Source organism: Enoplosus armatus, chromosome 15 (assembly GCF_043641665.1).
Source record: "Enoplosus armatus isolate fEnoArm2 chromosome 15, fEnoArm2.hap1, whole genome shotgun sequence".
Classification (NCBI taxonomy): Eukaryota; Metazoa; Chordata; class Actinopteri; order Centrarchiformes; family Enoplosidae; genus Enoplosus; species Enoplosus armatus.
This window is the reverse complement of record NC_092194.1, coordinates 9043429-9067948: the sequence shown is the minus strand read 5'-3', so window position 1 is coordinate 9067948 and position 24520 is coordinate 9043429. Positions and strand designations below refer to the sequence as shown.

The 24520-nt window shown below is 41.5% G+C and overlaps 2 protein-coding genes across 2 annotated transcripts; one reads left to right on the top strand and one right to left on the bottom strand.

The window, feature by feature from the left end:
• Window positions 1-1323: 1323 nt before the first annotated feature.
• On the bottom strand, window positions 1324-17518 carry LOC139297320 (RAS guanyl-releasing protein 1-like). The gene is made up of 17 exons (XM_070919940.1): window positions 17333-17518; window positions 16536-16711; window positions 11678-11783; window positions 10149-10211; window positions 9930-10061; window positions 8952-9105; window positions 8647-8820; window positions 7700-7816; window positions 7335-7613; window positions 6131-6211; window positions 5385-5489; window positions 5134-5243; window positions 4536-4680; window positions 4341-4377; window positions 3816-3947; window positions 2768-3087; window positions 1324-2671 (listed from the first exon to the last, which is right to left on the bottom strand). Exons 1-17 carry the CDS (start codon window positions 17467-17469, stop codon window positions 2537-2539), a joined length of 2403 nt encoding a protein of 800 aa, XP_070776041.1. The 5' UTR covers window positions 17470-17518; the 3' UTR covers window positions 1324-2536.
• A 3323-nt stretch (window positions 17519-20841) lies between these two features.
• exd1 (exonuclease 3'-5' domain containing 1) lies at window positions 20842-24103 on the top strand. The gene is made up of 11 exons (XM_070919941.1): window positions 20842-20971; window positions 21057-21125; window positions 21214-21247; window positions 21334-21410; window positions 21531-21604; window positions 21745-21831; window positions 21945-22049; window positions 22138-22218; window positions 22341-22484; window positions 22583-22774; window positions 23095-24103. The coding sequence occupies exons 1-11, from the start codon at window positions 20842-20844 to the stop codon at window positions 23803-23805; spliced, it is 1704 nt and encodes a 567-aa protein (XP_070776042.1). The 3' UTR covers window positions 23806-24103.
• The last annotated feature ends 417 nt before the right edge of the window (window positions 24104-24520 follow it).

The following is a 24520-nucleotide window of genomic DNA, read 5'->3' as shown; positions in this document are numbered from 1 at the left end:
CAATGGCCCAATTCCCCCAAGTACACTGATGTCTGGGTGATAAATCATCTCTGTCTGCCTACTGTAATTACGCAGACTTTTGAAGTGTCATATTTTGCTCTCAATGTATGGAGAGTTATGCACTGTATCAGTTAGCCTACATATGCCTTGCAATTTCCTTCAGGCTTAAATGCACCACAATTAATTATGTTTACATTCTGTGTTGGATTTGTAAATGTTTAAAAATTGTAGATTTTAGACTGATATATTTATCTTTAGGATGACTACTTCAACATGTAAGGCCACATACAGTTCTCCTTTCAAGCTTGTGTTACAACCTTGATGGAGAAAAGCAGCCTTTTCTGGGGGCACTGCCCCTCGAGTTTAACACATGTTCTCTCTGTCTCTTTCTCTCAGCCAGCCATGATATTGGAAATTATTCAGCATTAGTGTGCATGGAGCCTGGTAGACTTGCAGCTGGGTGTCACATTCAAATAGAAGTAAATTAGCTGTCACCGAGGCTGGGCTTGGGAGCTGCTGCTATGCCTCAGAGACTATCCCTTTTCACTGGGTCTCTGCTCACTGCCAAGTCAATGCAAGGTAACAAGTCATTATAGCTGCAAGAAATGAAGAAGTACAATATAATTTGAGTCAAATGGCTTTCTTTATCTGAGGATGAATTGCAGCTGTAGAAATGCACACAGTGAATCCCAGCACCAAGAATATGGCAGCGTAAAATCACCTGCAGTTTGCAGTATTGCCTGAAGAAAGCTGAAGGATTAGGTACTTGGTTTGAATCTCTGCGTCTCCGGCAGCAGACAGTTGCCCTCTCATTATCTACAGGCCAACGTTAACTGTGGAGCTGGACTCATTACCAGCAGCAAAGCCCAAGGGACAGGGCAGATTGGCACAGTCTCCAGACAACAGGGTGACACAGCCTGTCTTTAAAGTTTTATGTCTCACAAATCCATCATTCCACCTTTTTATAGATATATACAGTTGTTGCTGATGTCGACTCTTAACTGCAGGTCTATCTTAGTTTTTTTTTGTTTTTTTTTATGAAACTCTTCCTCATCATTAAACTAAGAAGATATTTTTAAATGTTTTTTTTAAACACGTTAACCACAACCTATTAAGAGACAATTATCTGATTGTGATGTTTTTTGTGCTTTAATTTGACAGAAATAGTCTGTGTTAAAAGCAAAGCTAATTAGAGTGCTACATTTATAATAAAAGTCCCCGAGATCCTATAAACTAAAGCCAATTATCATCAGCAAGAAGCTGAAGAAATAATATGAGGCTTTAGTGACCCCCAGTGGTCAGACTGAGTAACAAGAGCACTGATTATATATCGAATGTACAGTATTTATTATAATAAGTGAACAATACTGAGAAAAAGGATGCACCTTGACTTAATTAAGATGGCACTGTGTATACTTTGTATTTACAGCACATTACACACATTACAAACACATGTCTCCCATCCACAGCACAACACTGCTCCAATGGACCACATGATAACACAATGACGTGGCTGCACAATAAAAATAAAAAGTATCAATATGATGCCAACACACACAAGCATAAATAATTCACTGAAAGTACCAGTAAACTGTACAAAATGTCCATTTAAGTCACTCTCTCTATGAACTGTGTAGTGTTTGAGACAATAAATATTAACAGAAGCACTGATCGTGTGCATTGACGTGAACAGCGACAATGATGCAGAGCAACAACAGTTCTGTACAACTTCCATTCTGCTGCTGTAATCACAGCGCCCTTGTCGGTAATAATAATGATAATAATGCACCTGCAAATACACAATAAACTTCTGACTTTTGAAAACTGTTTTGCTGCGTACATTTTACGGCAGCCTCTGATTTCCATTTTATGTTTAACATAAATACCTAGCCTCATTATTGATCAGGAACTGATCAAACACATTCTGCTCTGTTTTCACTCTAAAATACTGCACTCCTTCATTCAGTAATTGTGTATGTTTATATATATGTTATATACTTTTAACACAGGAAACTCCATTCCACCTACTCTTAATGATTCACTACATAAAGTGAGTAATGCTCATTGCGATGACTTTCACTTTTCTGTGAACACTACAAATATAGTAAAGGGGCTCCTTCTGCTCACTCAAAACATCTTTAAATACACCACTGCAGCCTTTTTTAGCCTTTTTACTGTAATTTCTGTACAATATAATGTAGCTGCTTTCAAAAACAATCCATACACATCTCATAAATTCCCATGACCTCATTACTGGTGACATAATGATTGGCTTTTTTTAATTAACTGTGTACCATTAGCATTAAAACACTGGCTATGTGCATTGTATCCCACTTTACAGATGATGCCAAATTGCCTGGGTCTCGTTATACTGATAAACTACTTGCATTGTTCATGAGCAATAAGTTAAACATTGGATCCAGTTTTATACATGCTGCCATACGGGGGCAGCACCAGTCTCCTGGGAGGAGGTCCAGTGTGTGTGTGTGTGTGTGTGCGTGTGTGTGTGTGTGTGTGCGCGTGTGTGTGTGTGTGTCTAGGAGGAGGAGTCCTCCTCCACAGGGTGGAGAGCGTGCCTCTTCAGCAGTGTCTTTAGTATCTCTACCTCCCGCTCTGCCTCCTTCAGCTTCCTACGTAGTGTCTCATTGGCTTTCTGGAGCTTCTGGTTGTCCTGAGAAAGACACAGAAGATTCGTATGACATACAGTAACTGTGGTGCATTTAAGTTCTGCGCATTTGTTAGAAGGAAACGTGGTCCTGACACTCACTGATTCCAGAGATTCATAGGCAGGTTTGCTCTCCTCCTCAGGCTCCTTAGGCACAACTGACGCTCTGTTTTCCCACTTGGCACAGTGTCGCTGTTTTCTCTGGGGCACCGGGCTGGGGCACGAGGTGAGGGTGGGTGCTGCTGGGACCAGCAGAGAAGGCTGAACGCGGCTGGCCTCAGGGGCTGCAGAGGAAAGCTGGGGTCCCTCTGTCTGGGTGCCACTATGGACCTTCCGAGGCCTAGAATGGGAGGTGACCGGGGAGTCTGGGCTCCAGTCTTTGCTGTCATCTGGCGGGTAGGGGAAAGGACACTCTTCTGAACCTGGAGAGTGGGGCATTACTTGTAATTATTTCAAGTGACACAAATGGAAAATGCTAATTGTTAATCACGATGGACTTGACTTGACACTTATCACAAACAGGTCTTAGAGGAGAATAAGACCACACGACCACAAAACAAAGTGAATCAATTCAGTACGTAATGAAACAAACCAAATAAACCATATGACAAAGCAGCACGTCATGAAGACTCATTTGAAGAGGGGCTGTGTTAATATAGCCCCCGTGTTTTTAAGAAGTGTCCTGTTGAAGGTTCTTCTGTTTTGAATATGGCAGCTTTCTCACAGCAGGAGGGTTCAGTATTACTGTAAGTGAAACACTTCCTACTGACAGCTGGAGGGAAATCACCCTGACAAACGACCCTGCGCTCTACAGTTACTTTCTTTGAGCTGCAGAAAACTGAAGTGAAATCATATAAGTTCTGACTTTTACTGTTTTTCTGTACAGTGTGGCGGGCCGTGATTACAGGAAACAACGCTGCTTGGTTGACAAACACCTGCCTTAGAAAGTCTCTGCCACCAGAGGGCACATGTCATAGGGACTGCCATGTTACATGCATGTTGTAGTCTTCATACTTCAGGTGAGAGAGTGCAGCTGGGGGAACTTGTGTAAGAGGAAAAAATGTGTTATGACTGTGTGATGAATAATACTCTATGTGTGTCAATGGGACTATGTCTATGCTGGTGATGAACTCCCATCACCGAAACCCACCCTCTGAAGTGCCCATGGTGACAGGCGTGGAGCTCGGTGTCGGACTGTCGATGGCGTTGGTCATTTTGTTGTTCTTCTTGCATTCAAACGCCACCTGGTCCTTGCACAGCTTGTGACAGTTCATCCCGCAGTCTGAGCAAAAATGCACAACATGTCAGAACAGGAACTAGCGTTAGCTTGACATCAACAAACTGACTTTTACTGACTTCTCTTTGAACACTATCTGTTCTGCAAATGCAACTCTCACAGTTTTGCATGCTTACTGTCAGGCAAACAAATAGCTCTCAGATCTTTTGAGGGACGGGGGAGGGGGAAAAACTGTGGTTCTGGCTGCAGCTTTTTTTCATGTGCTGCAAGGTTCAGCTAGCTGTGTGCAACACAGAAAACCACACTACACCTTCTTAAGATAGCTTCACTTTACCTGCTCCCCACAAGACGCTGTGTGTACCTCTCCTCATTTTTAAGCATGATACTCACATTGGACAGACATGCATAAAGCTGCACAAGACAGAGTGCAATAAGTACCTTTGCATCTGTAGCCTTGCTTGATGACACCCCACAACTGTGAAGAAGAATATGGATAGAAAACATCACTCAATATCAACAAGCAAAAGCAAAACTAAAAACAATATATATTGTTATAATTTGTAGACCATGGCAGTAAAGCAGTTTCTATATTTAATCATACAACTTCATCCTTGAGTTTGTGTGGTGACTTACAAATCCTGAGCAGTTGTCACAGAAGGTAGGTTTCATGTAAGTGGTCTCCTGGAAGTTGTGGACAAAGCCAAGACCCAGTTTGGAGCAGATGACACTGGCCCGCATGAAATAGGCTGTGATCTCCTCTCTGCTGACGAGGCCCTCCCTGGACAACCACAGCAACACAAATACAGCATTATTTAACAGAGGAAATAGAACTGTGAACAATACACTATACATGGGCAAGACATTTTCAGGTTCTAACTTCATACTTTAACGTTTGGTAATGTCTGACCTGATGTATTTATGACTGCACCCACTCCTCTGCCCCATGTGTTAAACACGATACCACTTTGTCATTGTGTAACGTGAAAACAGTGTTGTGAACACATGTTAAGGTTCTAATGAGAAATCACATGCTTCTTCTGTGGGTTGTGAGTATCATGTACCACTGGATGTGCATGAGAAATAAAACAGTGAATGTTGTGGTGGGGGTTATGGTTAGTTCTGCAGCTATTTTATGTTTCCTGTTGCTACACTCATCACTACAAATACCCCTTTTTCTTCCTCTCTTCTGAAGTCACAAATTGAGTGAGTGTGAGATCTGTCAAACACTCACTTCTCTTTGTCCATGACACAGAAGGAAAAAGGAAAGCTAGCAGCAATTTTCTCAAACTCCCCTTGAGAAATGAAACCGTTCTCGTCGTGATCGTAGTTCTTAAACACGGACTGCGAAAGACAAGAAACAAACACCATTGTTGCTCAGCTATTAGTGAACAATAGCTGCAAGAGCAGGCTGTCAAAATGGCAGCATCCAGAACAGTTAAAATAAATGATTATGGTTATATAACAGCATTGCTGAGTACTTACGTCCACCATTCTCTGCACATGTTTGCTGATGGTTCGGGGGTCGGGTTTAGGAGCAACTCCTGAGGCCCAGTCCACAACCACTGGAGGTCTAGAGGGAGTGGCTGGCTGATAGAAAAGGAACCAGTCATTAAAAAAAACAAAACAGGCAGATAAAGGTGTAAAATATTATCTGCACAATTATATTTCACTAAATATATGCACAACCTGCTCTTCAGAAGCAGAAGCAACACTGTCGACTAGCTATTAAAGAGCTGAGTAACGCGTAGAAGGACATTTAAGTATTTCGACATTTTGGGAAATACGCTTATTCACTTTCTTGCAGAGAGTTAAATGGGAAGATTGATACAACTCTCATGTCTGTAAATATGTAGCTGGAGCCAGCAGCTTAAACTAAACAGCGAGTCTGGCTCTGTCCAAAGGTGAAAACGACACTTCAGTTTTTGTACGAATTAAACAAATGAGATAGTAAATGTTAATTAGTGAGCTTTAGATGTGCTGGTAGGTGGAATTTGTTACTTTCAGACAGAGCCAGGCTTACCGTTTCCCCGTTTACAATCATTGTCCTAAGCTAAGCTAACCGGCTACTTTAGCTTCATATTTAGCATACAGACATGAGAGTGGTATCAATGTCCTTATCTAAATCTCAGCAAGAAAGTGAATGATATTTCTCAAAATGTCCAACTATTGCCTTAAAGCCAGCTGCTAAACAGTTGCTAACTTAAAGTGTCTGTGCGTCTATCACTCACAGGTGCTTTACAGTTCTTGGGTTCCCTGGCGTAAGACAGTTCATAGATCTCATCCTCAGAATAGTAAAGGTCCAAGGACAGCTGCAGGGAAGGAGAGAACACGTGTCAGCACATGGGAGGTAAACAGAAAGAGATAGAGCTCTCTGTATATCTAGATGTTTCTCCTTGAAACATGTTTTGATGAGGGCAAAATTAGGTCACAGGGTAACTATTATCTCTTCATGGGCATTCTGTCGTTCAAGTACGATTAAAGCACCTCACAGATAGCACAACAATACATCAATCTGAACTCACTCTCATTCACACTCGGTTCGTCACCCACACACTCATAGATCATAGACTCTCATCACACCCACACAAGCGTGGACGATCCACATGCTCATTTGCATCTGTGCTTGCGTTCAATACAATCCAGTGAATCACATGAAGCTACATAACAATTTAAGAAAGAATCCAAACGAGAGATCTTAACTCAAACATAGAGGAGGATATATGAGAAAACATAATGGCTGATGCCGGGTGGTCAGCCAGAGATTCAGTCGGCAAATTTACACACTACAGAACTATACACAGGTATTATTATAGACCAGTTAAACTTCAAAGAATGGGACTCATGGATGATAATTACTGTTGGAGGAGGTGTTGAAAAGAAGCAGGTACTTTTCTTGATTGCTGTGGGATTGTTCTGTTGTTTCTCCTTTCTGGAAACAAGTAGTCAAAAGTATTGGAGAGTGATCGCATAAACCATTGCAGAATCTCCCCAGTTGCACTTATTAGGAGGCTGGTCTCTCCTACCACCAGGTGTATCCGAACAAAAGTTTGGACTGGCATTGGCAGGTTTTATTGCCGCTTTTAGGATTGCTCTCCGTCACTTGAGGAGTCAGACAAATCCTGTTTTTGATGAATAGTTAAGATTAATGATGACACCTGCCTCTTTTGAATCTTTAATTGCAAGGACTAATAATTGCCAAGGGATGTTTTATGAAGTCTGGTCTGGTTTCTCCTTTTTTTTATTGGTGTAGCTTCTTTTATTTAGGTTATAGTTACAGTTAACTACTATATGTGCCCAATTTAGTTTGTTTTGTTACCTGTTCTTCATTGATTTACTGTAATATGTTGTCTGTGTTGCATTATGTGTTTATCTATTGGGAAACTCAATAAGAAACATGAATGAAAAAAAGAATCTAAATGCAAAGTTCCCTACCGTCAAGAGATGGACCAGGTCCTTGTTAGCGTCCAATCTGGGAGGGATCTGCTGGAGCTGGATCAGCTCGTTAATGTGGCTGTAGAGTGCTTGAAGCTTCTGGACATTCACCTTGTTGTTGTCCTCCACATAGTCAGACATGGCCTCATTGACTGAAATCAGGTCTTTGAGGTGGACACCCAGGATGGGGATTTTAAAACCTGTGCACCTGTTGTAAGCTTGTCTGTAGTTGTCATAGTTCCTGCAGGAGGACAGCAGGTCTGTCATCTCGTTCAGTACCTGGGGAGTGAATAGACTTTTTTTACAATGACTAATGTGAGGATGTTTTGGCTCTATTATCAGCAGGATCTTATAATGTCATTTACCTTGGTGACCTCACTGGGTACATGTGAGGTGGTGTCCTTCAGTCTGGAGATTGAGCTATGACACAGTCCTCCCACCACCGCCATTAGTGTGTTGTAATTGTGCATAAGATGTAGACTCTGGTGGACGCACACAAAAAGAAGCACACATATCAGTCCATCCACGCACACACATATAAACACGCACAATTAAACTTGTTCCAGGTAGCCCTGGTTATATAATCCACAACACTGCAGTTACATAAGCCACTTATATTGTTGGCTTTTTCTTACTGTGCTCTGATATCTCACTCTTTTTTGGAAGTGCTCTTCTCTTTTCAGTTCTCTAATTCATGCTGTCACTGGAGCATTATTGTGTGAAATTCGTTTTCCACACCCGTGGGTTTTGAGGTTGACAGCAGTGAGCAGCAGCAGACTGGTGCATTAGTGTTACAGTGCAAGAGGTCCTCCAGAATACAAGCCTGCCTAACGGTTCCCTGAAGCCAGCGCATCACTTCTCAGCAGGCCGCATGTGGCTTCACATTGGAGAGGTTTAAAGAACCGAGGTCTGATCAGCGACTACACTCACGAGTCATCTCTCAATTTCCCACTTCCACAAACTCCTCAGTGTCTAAGTGTGTTCCTCTTGATGACTCCATTAGCTTGCATTCAGTTAATATTTTTCTATTGGTAAAATCTTTGGATACGCTAAAAGCCTGCAGCAGAGCTCTTGACAATCATTACCAGCTCTCTGTGAACACGCATTATGCAACTGCCAATTACGTGACATCTATAGTGTTGTACAGAGTAGTGACAATAGGCTGTCATTAGTTAGATAAGGTGTGTGAACAATAGCACGTAGATGCAAGCAAAGAGGAAATGTGTCAAACAGAGGTTCCATTTTTATGTTTTTTGCTAAACCTGGAACAGAAAATGTGAGAGTGGTAGTGAGGGGTTGATTAAACCACTACCTGGGCCACGTGGATAAACTTGGTGAAAACCTCAGCTCTCAGCTGAGCCGTCGGCCTGCTCAGCACCATCAGCTGAACCCACTGGGATATACCATTACACAGGGCGATGGAACGCTCCATGACCGGGATGTCTTTCATGCAGCAGCTGCGAATGTAATTCTGATAGTCTACAAACTGGGAGAGAGAGAGCAGAGAGACGAGCATAAAGTGCTGCACGGAAACGGCAAGGCATTTCCCCCCCGGGGAGGAAACACCCAAAACCCGCTTTATAGTTCACAGAGATACGTATCAAGTAAATTGCTCACTGATATCCTGCAGAAGGACTTGAATTCCAGGTAGGTGAGATGCTCAGCCAGCTCAATGGGCTCCAGGTGATCAAAAAGAAGAGACACCTTCCTCTTTTTACTGCTGTTAGCTTTGATCTTCTGGCTGGCCTTCCACGACCAGTCCCGCTCATTTCTAGAACACACCATGGAACAAAACATGACCACGTTCACAGTCAGCAAAGGTTAAGTGATAGCATGAAATTGGAAAATTACAGTTTTAGACGTTACGGTGTCAATCAGTACAGACTCGCATTGATGTGGCCAGACATTGCTCATTATTTTAAATTGAAAACAAGATGCAAACACTTCCACACACTGAATTACATGTCAATTTCACATTTATATTACATTGTCCTTTTGATATAATGGTTCAGCCATAAATTGTACAGTTTGGATTTGAATAGGGCTGAAATGATTGGTCGATTGACGGAAAATTAATTGGCAACAACTTTGATAATTGTTTAAATGTTTCCATTTAAATCATTTTTTAACCAAAATTTCATTTTAACAATGTAGTGGTTACAACTTCTCAAATGTGAATATTTGCTGGTTGTTATTTGAAGACGTTGCCTTGGACTCTGGGAAATTGTGATGGGCATTTTATAGATCAATTGATTAATTGAGAAAATGAACGGGCAGACTAATCAATTCTGAAAATTATTGTTAGCTGCAGCCCAAGATTTGAATATGTCACTTAATACTAAGTAGTCAAGTGTGACATTTATTAACTTTAATGATGCACTGGAACAAGAAGACACAAATGTACTGTATATGTGATGTCAAATGTTTGCTCTAACTTTGAAGCCACATTAGCTGCTTCAAAGTTACGCTGTTCACAGTTCAAAGTCTGTATTCTTGATCGTGACTGATTTCAGTATCTTCCATGACTGAACAAACAACTGAGAGTCGTGTAGGCCTAATGTCTCAGTTGCCAGCTGGTCGGAGATTGACACTTACATCCATTTGGTCTCTAGAAGAGAGCAAAGATGCTCCTGTCCCTGCTCTCTGATCAGCTCCCGGAACTGGTCCAGGCTGTCTGACAAGCTGTGGTGCAACCGGAACATCATCCAGAATTCCTGGATCCAATGCCTGGAGGTCAGAGATGATGGCGTGTGACTGATACAGAACATACAATTACAGTTAGACTCTTAAAATGAGGCAGCGTGTTAAACTGACCTGATGAAGTAGCATATCCTCTGGCACTCTGCCGGCTGCTCATTGTCCAGTGCTAGTTTAAATGTAAGGGCTTTGGTTAAGGAACTGAGGTTGACTGATCGTGGTTATCATGAGTATAGTGTAGTTTTATTGTCTGAAAGTTAAAGCTGGGATTCACATCTGGAGTCAACACTTTTGTTTAGGTGAAAACAGCCTGTCAGTGAATCTGCTGATCTTCGGCATCGTTCAGGACAGGTTGTGTTGTGTTATGAGTAAATAATGAACATATGGTTGGTTCGACTGCAGAGTTTCTGAGCAAACAGCTCATTAATAAAACCTACAGCAACAAAACAAAAAGGCAAACAGAAGTGGCATTTGGTAATGTGGGAGGAGGCGACTGCATGAAGCAAAACTCTGATGAGCATCACTGAATCATTCTGGCATACAGGAGTTAGCGAATAACAAAATGTACAAACAAAACACAATCAGTGCCTCATATACTGCAGAGCAAATGTTGATTAATGTGCAGTGCTTACTGATAGGACTATAAAAGATGTTTCAATCAATGTCTTGTAATTTTTCATTATTATGGTGGCTCTGCCCTCAATTTTGCACATGCTGACCACAAAAACACTGCGCTATCCATTTATGTACAGTACACACAAAAGCATTTCCTTATTATAAGAAGCAGCTTCTATACACAGACTGACACTATAGCTCTGAACTGGCACATAAAAAGGCTAATTGCGTCATGGGAGCAGAAGAACTGCCCACGCAATCCCAAGGCCAGACTGGGATGAAGGCTGTTAATGGCCCCTGTGTCTCGTCCCTGATCCTAACCCACACACTGAATTTATTTGATGTATCCTTTTGGGTCTTCGGCTCAGAACAAGAGGGTTAAAAATAGCAGAGGGGCATTCGGCTTTGCGCGCTCTGACGTGGGTCCGTGTGAGCGGGGGCCTCTTTAAGCAAAAGAGGGTCTGTGTTTATATATAGTTGAAGAGGACTTGTATGTGAAAGAGACAGAAGTAATTAACACCTGAAACCCCAAGGCTGCTCGCCGGGCTAGTAGGCTCCTCTGAGAGGTTTTGTGACGCCACTGCTGTTTCCTGAATGGAAGCCTAGATTACAAGTCACGAGACGCTACAAAAAAAACTGGCTTTTTTTCTAAGTGTGAAGTGGAGAAAATGAAAGAGATGGAATCAAACATTTTGAAAGAGACCAAATGCACGATGGTAACAGGCTCCCTGTTACTGAGTGAATGGGCCCAGAGTGAAAGAAATTTACACAGGCAGAGATGTAAAATGTCGACAGCAACTGACAGCAGGAGTAAACACGAACTGCCACTTGCCTATCACATTTTACACTGACAGCTACAGGCTGCATTGTAAGCCAAGTACAAGCTTGATTGCCCGTTGCTGTTGACAACCACGGGAAAGCAGCACGCAGCACAGCAGAGCCATTGATCTGATCCCATGTTACATTTGGTGCATCATCTGGCTGCGTTGAGATGGCGGTTACAGCTTCATGTCAGGTGTGTTGAAGGATATAGAGCGATGAGTTTGTCCAGCAGATCACTGGAGGAGATGAGGAGACGGTGCATGGTCAGGCTAATGTTCAACAGGTGGCTGCTCCCACATACACAACCGTCCGAGTCTGCAAGACAACATGCACACACTTGAGTTTAATGCTACAAAGTGGAGAAAAAATGTGTCACCCCCTTAAGATAAAAGTTTCATCAGTGATTTCCCTTGCAGGTGGTATCTGCTAGGTTTAAAAAACAAAAACAGAATCAGTGGCGTCTGACATCGTGTGTGTATAACTTTACTTTGCATCCCTCATTGTTCTGCTGTCACAAAGTAAGCCAGTTTAAAATGGGGTTCAAGAGCTCCTGCATATGGTCGAAATTCTATTCTATTGTTGGCATTCTATATCTTTCTTACTGTCAACAATTCCCATGAACAAAACTAAACCAACCACGTTTTAGGCCATCTGTCATACTTTCCGACTTCCCTATCCTGTCTCCTCCAGCCCCAAGAGCTCCTTGGTTCATAATGAAGATGTACATTTTTAATTTTTCCCAGATATATACTTTGATTTTCACAAAGAAAAGGAAATAATTACAAAAGAATATAACTAAAACAGCTGGGCACTGTAGTATTTAGCAAACATTACTCAAACAGGATTAAATAGTGCTTTTGTCTGGGACTATTTTCATCTGTGGATTAATATTTGCTTCTCTAGTGAGTATTTTCAGCAGCAAGACGGTGTACAGTATGTGGGGCTGACTCAAAATAAACTACAGCGCCCATTTTCATCACAATGAAGGAACATGTCACCCAGTGTGTTGTGGCTCACTGATTTGTTTTTTGACAACAATGTAGGTCTATGTTACAGAGGAATAAGCTATATCAGGGTTTGGCACTGGCAATGTTTGTTATTAGGATAAAAACATTGGTGGTTTTGGTCTTTTCATGGGATTTGATAATCAGAAAAAGAAAAAATATAAAACATCACAGCCTTATCCTTTAATTACTATTTTTGGGGTGGATTTCGATGATGGACGGACCACACTTTGCAAATTAACCAATGGATGTAGTGCCTCATAGATTATTCGAGATTATTCCTTTGATTACAAAATATATTTTATTCAATTTTGCACGGGGTTGAGGACAGGTACAGACAGACATAACTGTTCTCTTACTTACCATAGATACAGTATGTCCAACTGATAACACATACACTGTAACACATTTCGTCATACTATCCACAGACCACGTTTCTGAAGACCTGTCTCTTCCTCTGATTGTCTGAACCTCTGAGGCTTGCTTGTCTCACTACCTTTTTCGCTTCCTTTTTCCTTGCATATATATCTCACTTCCTCTCTTTGTGACCAGACCACCTTTCCTTATCTTGGTTATCTGACGCTACGCTACAACTGACATCTTGAGACCCAAAGACAGAGAAACTTTCTTGTCAGCCACTTTAAAAAATGAGACGACATGTGCGCAAAATATTACCTAACGCCACAATGCCAGATCTGACCTATAATTGCAGAAAACGCATTTAAGCGAAGCAACACACCACTTATCTTCTGTGAAACTTAAAACCACTGCTTCATGCAGTGAATTAGTGGTTGACACACAGAAGAAGATAATTCAATTGCATATTTGAAAATATTATTTATTTATCATAGGACATTTAAGGCTGTTTACATCTTCCTCCCACATTCTGTAGAGAATGAACACATTGTGCTGAAAATTTGAAGTCTCAAGCTCAGTATTGTTTCCCTTTATGCTTTACCAGTATCTTGACACCTTCAAGGACATGAGGCGTCTGTGGACCCACATTTAAACCATATCACCTTGGAAATACCTCGGGCACCATGGCAACATGTTTTTCTAATCTTTGTTATCTGTAAGCAACTCACCACTCCAGCCGCAGCTGACTAATCCAGCCCTCATATCCTGCATTGGGCGTTTCTGTTTGTAACACACAGGCACTACCAGCTAAACCCAGCGAATGTCAATGACCTCACCAGTCAAGTCAATAAGAGACAAGTGAAACAACGTCTAGTATCCAAAATGACATGGCTGGTAAAGCTTTGATGCAGTTAAGTCATATGTATATAAAGCAAAGCCCACTTCTTCTTTTTGACATTTGTGCCAAACTCAGCCTGAAATTAGCAATTTGCACTCATGTTTTAGTTCACAATCTGGTAACAATTGTGTGTGAATCAGCCAAAGTCAGACCTATGGCAAATGCACAATAGGAAGTCATGACTCTCCATCAGGTAAACAATTGCTCCATCCTTTTTTTCACAACTTTCCAACCACTAACCCTCCCTGTGCAAGGTTAATTGCAAGAGGAAATCCCCTCTGGACTGTCTGTTCCTGACTGGAAAATTAGGAAAGCTGCTGCCCGCTACACTGGAACTGTATGATACTGTGTGGTGATAAACACTGCAGAGGGCACGCAGCGCCTAGCCCACTTATCTTAGACATTCATCTGCCGCTGCAAACCCGCGTGTCGCTTTTCCTTGTTTTGACAGAGCCTATCAGACTGGATGGCCTCTTTGTTTTAGAGGAATCCAAGTGAGATGCAGGGTGATGTTTATCTCTCTGTACTCTGAACAACTTTTCCATAATAATCAGGACACACTGTCACTTTATGGGCTATGTTTAAATGTATACTTGAAAGCAGGGATTTCCAGTCGGGGGCACTCATGGAGTACCTCTGCAGTTGCCAGGGTGTACATCGAAAGATTGCGGAGTAGCTTGACTAATTTTATAAAATAGAAATTCATGATTTGATTTTTTTTTTTTAAATACCTGGACACCACATGACTATGAGTGCCTATAAACTAGTTAGCAAGCCAGCAAAGAAGTTTCCTTCAAGTTTAAATAGTTAGCTAAAAGCAGTGGATAAATGGTAAAAATAGATGGATACATTATTAATGCTAACAGTGATGGATAAACAGTTTCAATAGTTAGCTAACAGTAATGGATAAATAAAATAGCTAAAAGTAATGGATAGCAGTTGAAATAGTTAGACTATAGTAATGGATAATATGGTTTAAATAGCTAAAAAGGAACAGCTGAAATAGTTAGCTATAAGTAATGATTAAATGGTTGAAACGTCCAGCTCATTCACTTCGGCAGACAGTTCAATTGTATGAATAAAATATTGAAACATCCATTATTATATACACTTTTATATAATTAATAGTTAAATAATATCCAATCAATTCAAATTAACATATTTGGAACATGATGGGAGGTGTCTACGAAGGGGTACTTGAGTTCATCTGACACGCCTGTAGGGGTTCATTTGACAGAAAGTAGGGAGCCACTGCTTTAGAGGTTGAGGTTTTCTTCATAGCCAATAGAAACTTTACGTTCTCACATCGTTTGATGTCTTATATATTTTGTAAATGGTATCTAATAAGAAATGTATATCTGTATGCATGCAAATTAATTGTAGCCTGTATATAAAAACAAAATATATATGAATTAGGTCCACACTGGGCATGTTCAGAGCGTGTGGCACAGCCCCGAGCAGTGTGGTCTAGAGAGAGTGATGATGTCAACTGCCATTGATCCACACCTCATAGTGCTCTGCATTTCAAAGGCCGGTCAGCATCTGAGGACCACTGTTAGGGGAGCTGACCTTTCGGCTCAGCCAGGCTTGAAGCTGCCAACAGGTAATCCTTCAAATAGCTCTTACGTGCACCCTCACATTTGAAAAGGTGGCAGGACTCGTGGCCCTTAGGGGTTCGCCTGTGATGTGGGCCAGGAGGAGCAGGACTGTGCTCCATTTTATCAGGAGAAGCTGTTCAAGGAAAGCCCCAGTCATAACACACTGTCCTCAGTGAGATAGCATCTTGAGCATGGGCGTATGGATCTCATATTTTGCACAGTGAAACTGAATTTACTTTTTAGGCATGTGTTCAGAGCCCTGCATGAATATGTACTACAGGGTTCCTTAACTCTTCTTCTGCTTAATTCTGTTTCCTTCGTGAATCTGAAACGAGCAGCCGGCTGTCATTACTGCCCAGTTCTTCCTTTCCACTAATAAATGGAGTTATGGGATGTCATTTTATGTGCAGCCTATTGTAACACCTCTCCATTGCTCTTGCTCCATTCGTGTAACCAGGCAACGGCAATTTGAAAGCTTGTCTCTTCAGAGACGCAATCACTATAACTCTGAGAGCACTCCAGACAACTGGATGAAGCCAATGAACTTTGCTTGATTGATCAAAGTACAGCCTACTCAATCACTGCTGTTCTTTTTTCATGTAAAAAACCCTCTCTATATATCTTGCATACAGTAAAATATTAATATTGATACATTAATCGACAAATGCAGTGCAGCCTGCGCTTGCAGAAACATACAAAATTAGAACATTAGCAATCAAAGAATACTATTTTCCTCAACACGAAGCAAAGAAAACAAAAGAAAACAAACAAAATCAGACTGACCAGCATCAATAGGAACGATTTCACCTTCAAAACATAAAATCATACATTAAACAAAAATTAATTCAGCCGTGTTAAGAAAATCCATTTCACTTTCAAAAGCATTCCACTCTTTTTCTTTAGAGGCCTGCCCAAACTTGTTGGAGATATGCAGCAAAATCCCAGGAAAGGTGGAGGGAAAAACAGAGACTTCTGGGAAACTACAACAGTGTGTGACCTCACTTAAACTAAGGTTCAGTTTTTCCTGTGTTTGGGCTTGTCATCTTATTGTTTCTACTGCACAAAAGCATCAAACTAAAACATAAATATCCGAAGATTTGAAAGATTTCAGTGTTACACAGAAACCAGAAACACCTGCTGCACACTTCACTGCAGTGTTCCACCTGGTCTAAGTCAACACCAGTGCCAAGGCAGGCCAGCAAGGACTCACCGAAGGACTGCAGACAGGCCTGGATGAGCTCCTCCCAGCTTGCCCCCTTGGTGAGGTGTCCCAGGGACATCATGGATTTACCCGGGGCGGTTTGGGCCGGGCTGGGCTTGTGGAACCTGTGAGGGCGGCCAGGGGGAGAAACTCTAGACCTGGAGCTGTATCCTGGAGTCACCCTCCTTGAGAAACACCAACAGAAGAAGAGTGAGTGGGAGGAGGGCTTGTTGTCATGAAAATGTGCCTTTCTCTACATGTGTATGAGGATGTAGGTTATGCGTATATGTACATGTGTTTCGTACCCTCATCTTATGAGACCACATATTATTACACATGAGTATGTGTAAGTGTCACAAAACACTGGAGCCATTGTTTAAACTTTAAAAAAAAAACCTGGGATTTTGCTATTCATTGTTCTCATTTCCTTCCTTTAACTTGGGGAAATACCGGTAGATTGCGGACATCCAGTTTGAAACTGTTGAGTGACCGGTCAACAAGAAGGAATGTGTTCGAAACACACGCGGTTTGAGCGCAGCAGGTCAGAAAGTAACAACAACAACTCAGATTAAAGAACATGTTAACCTTGTGCGCGTTTGTGCGCAAAATAGTTGGGTGGCCTCAAGTCACTTTTACGCAGCGTTTAGGCGCAAATGAAGACACGCCTGTTCATTTACCACTAATAACAACAAGGAACACATCTCTGGTAGCTCAAATAATCAACTGTTGAATAAGTACGCACGTTCTCGCCGAAACCACACCAGATCACTCTTCAACAAAACAATGACAAAGATTATCCGACTTACGCATCGTCCTTTCCCTTTTCGTCCGACGCTACACTTTCGTTTTGGTTGCTTTCTTTTGATTGGCATCCCATGGCGAGGTACTGGGCGACGAGCGGCTGAACGAGGCTGTCCATCTGTGTCCTCCTCGATGGGAGCATTTCATCGCTCTGCTCGGCTATGTGCGCCTCCGCGGTCTCGGCAGCATTGTGCTGACTCGTCAATGAACGTTACACAATTAAGAGTCACACAGCTCGTCTGTGAGTGGGCGGCCGTGGTGCCGGGCTTGTCACTCACACAGGGTGGGCTCCGCACCTCACCAGTCCTTACTGCTCCCGAGGAGAGGTTTAAACAGGCTTATCACACGTTTATACTTGACAACTTTAATCAAAGAGGTACTTTGGTCGCTGAAGTCTCTCTTATGGGGAAGAGCCAGCAAAATGAGAAGCAGTTAATACATTTTTACTGTCATCTCAACTCATTTGTAATAATCTAAAACTAATTTGATCCTAGATTTCAGTCTCCACACCTGCACGTTTCTGCTGCCCCATATCAAATCATATTCAGCAAAAACTCATTAGATTCACACAAAACCAGGGGTCCATGTCTCTTGGGGGTCCTTGACACAAGTACATTTTGGAAAATCTGTGGGAGGTGATCACTCTTGTAGTTTACTTTAACTTCTTGTTTGTTCAGTTTGCAGAACAGGAAAAGGGTGGACCTTCCTCTAAAGATAACAGCAGGTTCCACTATGGCTTATATTTGGGGGGGTTATTGTACCATACTGTAGGTGGTCCAGAGAGGATGTTTCCTGAAGCCTTTCAACTGCTTAAAGAAGTTTACTGAGTCTTATCACATGTATCCGGGTGGGGAACCGAGCTCTGTGATAAGGGATTCTTGTAGACATTATGGCAATGAAGAAAAGCTCAGTGAGTTAGTCAACATTTGATTGCTAAAGTGACACTCAAGGGCCATACAAAGATTGATTTAAGGGATTTTAACATCAGAACATTTTAATATTATCATGACTTAAAAACTACATCTGGTGTGTTTAGACATCTGTCTTCAAAGAATGAATGCAAACACACCAGATTTAGCTCAGTTCTCATCTGCAAATTGCTGTAATAGACAATGAGAAAACCCTTACGTATGACATAACTGCAAACGCAATTAATCACAGCTTTTCATTGACCATAAAACACCCAATTTAAGTAATGTTGATAAATAAAGCTCTGAAGCTTTGCATTTGCCTTTTGTCACCTGACTTTAAGTGAGTATAAGCTCAGGAGGAGCAATACACACCATAGGACAAATAATATAAGGCACATACAGTCTGTGATTGAATCTGAAACAGCTCTGTGCCTCCTGCACCCCAGAGCGGCCCTCCCTTTGATTAGGTGCCTCCCTGTGCGCTGTCCACAGATGAACAGTAGTTTGAGTTCATGTGTTTCCACAGGCAGAGTGAAGTCATGAGAACCTGTGTATTAACAGCTGGCTACTTCTGATAAGATAGCTTGTCTGCACCCTTTTTTTGTGTCACTACTGTTATCAGACCAGCCAGTAGAGCCTTAAGGCTGCCCCTATGTGGCCAGCGAAATCTGATTTCATTTTTGTTTTGTCATGACATTGAGCCCAATACCGAAATGCACTGCTTAAATAAAAATAAATAACAATTGCCACATTTTGTGCAACTTTACCTGTGGCCATTGCCTCCTAGTGAGTCTCCACCCAACCTTGGTCCAATAACAAACACATACTGATTAGGACAATTGAAAGATAAAAGTCTACCTTCTATTACAGGAGTGACTTGATTCAATGTATTCCAGTCCTGTTAAGCTCATCTCACTGCACCACTGCTTCTAACATTATACCATAGATTTGGGTGGATCATGTTTCTACTTCTGCTTATGATTATGCACTCTGAATGACCCTATGCAAAGTTAGCAATGTACATGTTTCCTTAGGAAGTTAAAATCACTCGATAAGTGACCGATGGCAAACAAATGTCAAATGTTTAAAAGAAAGAATAGTTTTGGGTTTCATGGCAGAAATCACCAATGTTTTCATGTATGTCACTATTGGTCTTATCTTATCTTGTTATTATCTTTATTTGCATTTTGTATTATAAAGATAAAATAGCAGATGTGTTTTCTCTGCATACCTGGATACAGAACATTTAAAGATGATCAGGTACCAGTTCCGACATTAGCCCTGTGGCCAGATGCAAAATATGCAGCATGGCCAATTAGTCGTCAGCCAGTCACCGCTGCTACTGGCAGTATGGTGATTTATGTCTTTAGGGTGTAAGTAAAAAGGGCAGTGAAGGATTTCTTGATAAATGATCAAGATCTAATTCAAGCATATTCAAAGGATGTACTGTAGGCCAACACAGTGTACACAGACACGTGTATGCTTGACAAATGGTCACATGCTCACACTTTGTAATGTGGGTGGAAATATATGGCTGGTTTTATGTGTCTTTATCAGACTGAAAATTGTCAATTTCGAAGAATCAAACTCAGGTCAAAAGATTGAAAGACCTGGAACTAACAGCAATTTGCTCAATACTTGATCACCCCCTGGTGGATATTTTTAGTAATCTACTGACCACCTGGGAGCATACTTGTTTGCTACAAGATGAAATGGATCACAAAAGTGTTGAAGTGTTGTATTAATGTGTGAGCAGTACTTACTGTAAGAGCTCTGCCTGCTCCTGCTGTTGTTCCACCACCACAGATTCCACACCGAGTTTTTTGGAAATGTGGGAACAGATCTGAGCAGTACTCTTCTGTAAAACAAAAATGCTTGAATGAGTCTGTAAACCTTCTTTTGTATTTTTCTACTTATTTGACAACATGTTCATTTTTAGCTTGATGTGCCCATGATTTTAACACGCTAACGCACATGTTTGTTGACGTGGCCTGACTTAACACAACCCTGAATACAGTTTGAAACACACAAACCCTATTTGGATTTCAACTCAAATCAGTCGATATTAAAAACCTAATAACAGTTATAGATTAACATCAAACGTAATTTTGATCCTGATGCACCGCATACACTTCCGCTCTTTTTTATTCCAGTGGGGGGCGTCAAAGTCGGACATTTTGAAATTATTCACATACTAGTTTTACACAAAACAAATATGCTGTTGCGCAGTTTGTGTAGCGGGAAGTAAATAGTTAATCATATGCATAAAGTTTTATTCTAATCTTATATATTGCATTTTAAATTAATGTAATACTTTTATTTGGCTAGTTTTGATCTGTTAGCCGGGGACGTGTAAATCGTTAAAATTAACGAGGAGCTGTTGAACGCAACATTAACGTTGTTGATTTGCACGTCATGTTGCTATGCTAACGTTCTGACAAGTAGTATAGCTACTAGTTACCTGTAGGTTAAATGAAAAGTTGTCTGGGCCTAGCTAGTCTTTGCTGCCGCTAACAGAAAAGCGTTGACCGGCAGACATTACCAAGCTAGCAGGTTCACTGTGTTTAATTACTTGAAACAACTCATAACTACGTGACTTCAAAATGGTTGTGGACGACATCCAGCTCCTGAATGTCCTTAAGGGAAAACGCATCAAACTGACCCTCAAGACTTCATCTTACCTTGGCGTCGTTCAACGCATCAATCCCAACAAAACGTTGATTTTGGCGGACGGTTAGAAAGTGTCCATCGAGTATCCATCTTTTTGCATACACTATTCGTAGCTAAAGTAAATATTAACTTATGTGTATTGTTCCAGTTGTTGGCGCCAGTAATGGCTGTAAGTATCCTGGCTCAAAAATGTTCTTCGGACATGAGATTCTAAATGGTGAGTTTATTCATGACAAGTTATATCTGAAAAAGTAGAAGTTTTGATATCTGACAGGACGTTTTTGTATAATTTAATTTAATAACAGTGGAGTTTACCAATGAAGCAAACACTGACAGTGGGTAAGTAATCAACAAACGCAAACAATGCGTCACTGTTGGTGACTCTTGACTTGGCCATGAACCAGAACATGCAATGTGTTGCACAGAAATATTCATGACCACAGACTCGAAGATCACTTGAATGTGGAACAGTTTCAGCCGTACAGGAAGACAATCACATTGGGTAGGTATGATAAAAGTATGGAAAATTTGTTTTGTTTTTTTCTCTAAAGCTGTTCATACTTAAAATGAATGTCTTCCAAATGTAAATCATTAATCACTATTGAGAGGATCATATTTGTAGATGATGATGAAGATGAAGAGGAGTATATCAACTTTGTAGTCATTGATGACTTTCATGAGAAGTTTGGACCTGCTGTAAGTTCCTTTTTATATGCTCTTGACATATATTTTTCAGTATGCAAATGTATGTGGACAGTGTATACTGGTGGAGACGTGTCTTTACTGAGACCTGTCGTCTTAAAAACTCTATAATATCTTGAGTTCCCATCCTTCAGGTGATGCACCTCAAGAAGCAGCATGTGATTGGTGTGGGAGCTGATGGAGTCGAGGTCTTTAAGCATGGGAGACTGTGTTGGCTCCAGGTGAGATATTCTGAACTCCTTCCTGCTGGCCTTTGCTCCTTTCTTTTTTTATTTTCCTTCATCACAAGAATGAAAAAAGAAAACATATAAAACTTTTGTCGTTATTCATCTAGATTGCCACTAAAAACAAAGTGTACCTGTTTGATATCCTGTTACTCGGTGCCCGGGCCTTTAAGAATGGCCTCTCCATGATCCTGGAAAATAAGAACATACTGAAGGTGAGCTGTGTAAACAGACTAGAAATACTGTCCAGTCTCAGTGATGATTATTGCCATAACATCTGAGTTGATTGTACATTTGGTATAGGTCATTCATGACTGCAGAGCCCTTGCTGGATGTCTGATTGCTCAGTTTGGAGTAAAGCTAACCAAGGTCTTTGATACACAGGTACATGTAAAGTATGTACAGTGGCCTACTTTAAAACACTCACGTTGTGTGCATCACATGTGGCTTTTATGTCTGTTTGTTTGCTTGAGCTTACCTCTGCTTTTCTTTCTGCATGTGTTAAGGTGGCAGATGTCATGTGCTTCTACTCAGAAATGGGAGGTTTTCTTCCAGACAGAGTCAGTACTCTGCAGGAGGTGGTGAGTCTCCATCTCAAGGTGCCCTCTTCCCAGCTCCTATCCCTTCAGATGAAGTCACAGCTCACAAAGGTGTCGCACACAGTCTCATCCAAGATGGTTTTATTTAGTTGTATCTGTGTGTGCTGTAATCACTGGTGTGTGTTTTTTTTTTTTTTTTTTTTTTACAGGAAGAGAGGGTGATATGGCAAAAGCGGCCCTGTCCTGTACCCCTGCTTAAGGTGATGGCTTTGTCAGTGATCCACCTTCAGCCTCTCAGACTGGTGCTGCTGGATACTCTCATGACGGACTACATGGCCCTGGTGGATTCATACCTTAACAGCAGCCACTACGAACCTGATGAATTGGAGCATGTGAACATGGTGGGCAATTCATAAATGAGCAGTTTAAAAAAAAAAAAAAAAAAATGTTTTACAATTTTTACTCCACCTGCAAATCATAGTCATAATGGCACAATGCGCACATTTTTCCAGGGTGTATAGTCATCAGTCTTAGATTGCCTATTGTAATGTACATATGGACGTGTGAGTATTGTTTCAAGAAGAAAAAATGGAACCTATTCTTAAAGTATATTCATTGGTAATTGTTGGTTAGTGCCTCAGTATTTGATAAACTATTACACATAGTTTAGAAGCATACAGGTAAGCAGGTAAACAAACAGTCTGCCTGTTTGCATCTTCAGGAGAGTGTGTTGGAGTTGCCCTCTGAGCTCAGGCAGCTGGAGAAAATGTGTCGTGAGCGGCAGGAGTGGGCTATGAACCACTACCCTGTCACAGAGCAGGGTCTGATGGCTCGCTTCAACCCCCGATGTCAGTCGCCATCCCAGACCTCACCTACACCAGAGGAGCATATCCAGACTTCCTTTGAACCCGCAACTGTGGAATCACCTTCCTCAACACCAGCAGACCTTCTTCACAAACCACCCACGACGAGCCCTCCGAGAATCCCCAGTGTTTTGTCTGTGGATGACCCAGCAGCCCAGGCTTCAGTCCCAGCCTCTGTGTCAGATCTCAGGAAGCAAATGTCTGTTAACAGTCCCCTGTCTCCAGGTGTAGGCAGAGGGAGCACAGCGGCACCGATGGACACAATGGGCAGAGGAAGGCCCTTTGGGAAAGAGCAGTCATCAGTCTTGGCCCTACCTGCTATAGGAAGAGGCTTCCTTCTCCAGATGTCACAAGCTCAGATCTCCAGAGAGCGCATTGGAGGCATTGAAACTCCTGGTAGGGTTGGGATGGCTCCATCATTCCCCAACCCCACAGTGATGCCCCAGCCTGGCCCCGGTGCTGATGACCTGCCAAAGGACACTTCTGGCTTGAGAGAAGACTATTTTCCTCAGACACCCCAGTACCTCTTGTCTTCACTCAGGCAGTCATTCAGGTCTTTCAGATGTTAAAGAAGTGTTACAACGCCATAAAAGGATGTGTCTCACTAAGGTTTGCTGTTCCATTGTTTGTGACTTCCTAGTGTGACCAGCAGATGGCAGTAAATGTTCTGTTTTGTGCAAAGGTTTTTTTGATTTGTTTGAAAAAGATTTTGTTCTTTGGACGTTGCATGCCAGTTTAAGTAAATATATTTCTATTGTTTGTGACAAAACATATCAGTCTGTTCCTTTATTCTTATTGCATTTCACAAGTGTGTTGACTCTAGATCCTTCTTAAATTAGTTTTGATCGAGTGGTAATTGATTGCACTCTTACAACATCTATATAAAAAGTATAATATTAAAAAATTCAAGTGTTTATAATTGTTTGATTGTTTTTATTGTGCAAAATGTGTTCTGATTGAATGTTACAATGCCTCAAAGTGCCAAGAAATACTAGCATTGACTTCAAACTACAACCAAAAACAGCTCCACATGCCCATGAAACCATAATGTGCTAAGCTTAGCGTGATTGGTTGCTGGTACAGCTTGGCTTTCTGTGTTGTTAACTGATTCTGAAAAGCAGAGACAGGCATTGATGGGTCTGCTGTTAATTGAACAAAAACATTGCTAGCTGACACTTCTTTTGATTACTGATGACCAAAAGAAAAAAACAAACATTAGACTTGGCGCAGGCTGAACAGTGATGCTGACTCTCTGCAGCTTCAGTCATTGCTGCAGTTGTAGAT